The 2181-nt window shown below is 44.2% G+C and overlaps 1 protein-coding gene across 1 annotated transcript in view; it reads right to left on the bottom strand.

Moving 5' to 3' along the window:
- LOC108167264 (BAH and coiled-coil domain-containing protein 1-like) overlaps positions 1-2181 on the bottom strand; it is a 41463-nt gene that overhangs the window by 36335 nt on the left and 2947 nt on the right. The window contains exon 2 of the mRNA XM_017310716.1: positions 1046-1428. Within this exon, the coding sequence (XP_017166205.1) occupies positions 1046-1217 (172 nt within the window). The 5' untranslated portion in view covers positions 1218-1428. The remainder of the gene's footprint in view (positions 1-1045; positions 1429-2181) is intronic.

The raw sequence follows: 2181 nt of genomic DNA, 5'->3' as shown, positions 1-2181 counted from the left end.
TAACGGACAGGACTTAGTTTCCAGTACTGTTTGACGGCTGCTGTGTAAAGCACAGTTGTATGTGAAGACAGAGGCGGTGTGTCCTACACACACCAGCAGACACACCGGACTCTCGGTACCAGTGTCTCTTAAAGAACCAGGTCCACTTCAAAATAACAATTCGCGGATTGTTCTGTCTGAACGGGATCCCGTTCATCCTGTCACTCCAATGTTTTTCTATATGCAATTAAAGATTTCAGCAATAATTCTCTTTCTTCCTTTTTTTCCCCTCCATACACACACACCCGCGCGCGTGCGCACCCACACACAAGCACGCGCACATCTACTCATACAGACACACACTCCTCCCTTATTGAAGCAGGATACCAAAGCTACTTGTTAAATCTAATGCATGCACTGTCAACCCATTCGCACCCCGTCACGTCCCCGCTCAATATAGAGACCGGATTTTCTAGTATTACCCACAACTCCTCTTCACCCCACATACCGCTCTACGATTGGGACCAGTACACACCAGCATGTGACCCGAACCTTCACCTCAGAACGACAAAATTTTACTTTGTAACAAATTGTTGTTTTTTTATTAAATGAGCCGAATGTTGTCTTTTTTTATATTATCAATTGATGAGTCCTGTATAAATGTATGACAAGAGCGTGCTGCTGTTTATTAATATCTTATTGCATGAAACTAAATCATTCTTGATTTTTGTTTTTTATTCTTCTGAGATTGAAGTACAAAATAAATAAAATACCATTCTACGTCGTAAATGTGAAGCTGGGTCTCGTGTAAAAACGGGCAGCTTTCTGCGTTTGTTGCGGAGCTGCGGCCGACAAATAATCTTCTCGTTCTCTCCCTTTGATCATCACAGAAAAATCGCAGATTTCCCTTCTAAATTCTAGTTTCAAAGTTGTTTTTAAGTCAGCATTAAAGATATGCAACAGCAAACGCTGAGAAAACTATTGCATCAAACTTTCACACAGCAAAAAAAATAAATAAATCAAAACAAAACACACACAAAAAACAAGCGCGTTTAGAAACACCGACCTGAGTGCGGACCCATGGGTAGGTGGGATGAGTAGTATTTCCCGGGCTGGAAGTGCGCCGGGTGCTGCACGGAGCTGTGGCCGCCCGGCGCTATCCGAGACGCGGCGCTGTGCACCAGGGCGCTCCGCTCTGTCAGGAGGTGGTGCGGCGGGGCGAAATCGCGGCTTTCCATCCCGATGAGAAGCGAATAAATCCCCACAAAATCCAAAGTAAAAGAAAAATGTAAATAAAAATTTTTAAAATCCAGAGGCACTGAAGGTTTCAGGCACCCAGACCCGCAAAAGGAAAAAAGAAAATATAATAGTAATCCCTTTTTATGAACTTCGCGCTCCCTTCGCTGTGTGGAGCGCAGTGCACGGCAGAAACTGAGTCCCCGACATGTCCTGCGGAAAGAGAGAGAGAAGGAGAGAGAGCGAGAGAGAGAGAGAGAGCAGGGGACAAGTCAGAGCCAGGCGGTGATGTTTCGCTGGAGGAAAGGCTGAGAGACAGCCGCTGTTGAAGTTTACACAAACAAGCATTATTCATTAACGAGGAAAAACATCTTTAAAACAGCAGCATTATATTCTAACCTGACTCTGTACGGCGCCTGACTCTGTTCATGAAGGTAAGCAGTGCGTATGGAAACAGACTCGCTTGGCTTTACACTGCACAACATGAACAGGCACACATACTCTCTCTCTCACGCTCTTTCACACACAAACACACTACTATTCTTCCACTCATATGACAGAACACAAGGCAAATAAAAAGACAGGAGCGCAAAGAATAGAGAGAAAACGGCACGTTTGGCCCAGGCACCAAACAACTCATTCACACACAGCAGCAGACAGTCCTGGTTGGGGTTGGACGAGGCTTTTAGTCGATTGGTAGCTTGGAAATGTTTCGTCCACGCAGACTCAACAAGAACTGAATCTTGCGCGAAAATAGCAAGACAAAAAATAAACCATCAAAACAATCTGCACCGTTTTCTGTGTTTGCACGCCAAACGGATTGTCGCTCTCAGAACTGCGGTTATATGTAAACTGAGTTTGAGGCATTTTTGCATGTTAGATTAAGTCAGGCGATATGAAGTCATGTCATGTTAAAGAAAAATATTACCATATTGAGATGAGCACAGCAAATCATCCATTCATATA

The sequence above is a fragment of the Poecilia reticulata genome, linkage group LG19, assembly GCF_000633615.1.
Source record: "Poecilia reticulata strain Guanapo linkage group LG19, Guppy_female_1.0+MT, whole genome shotgun sequence".
Lineage (NCBI taxonomy): Eukaryota > Metazoa > Chordata > Actinopteri > Cyprinodontiformes > Poeciliidae > Poecilia > Poecilia reticulata.
This window is presented reverse-complemented; position numbering and strand designations above follow the sequence as displayed.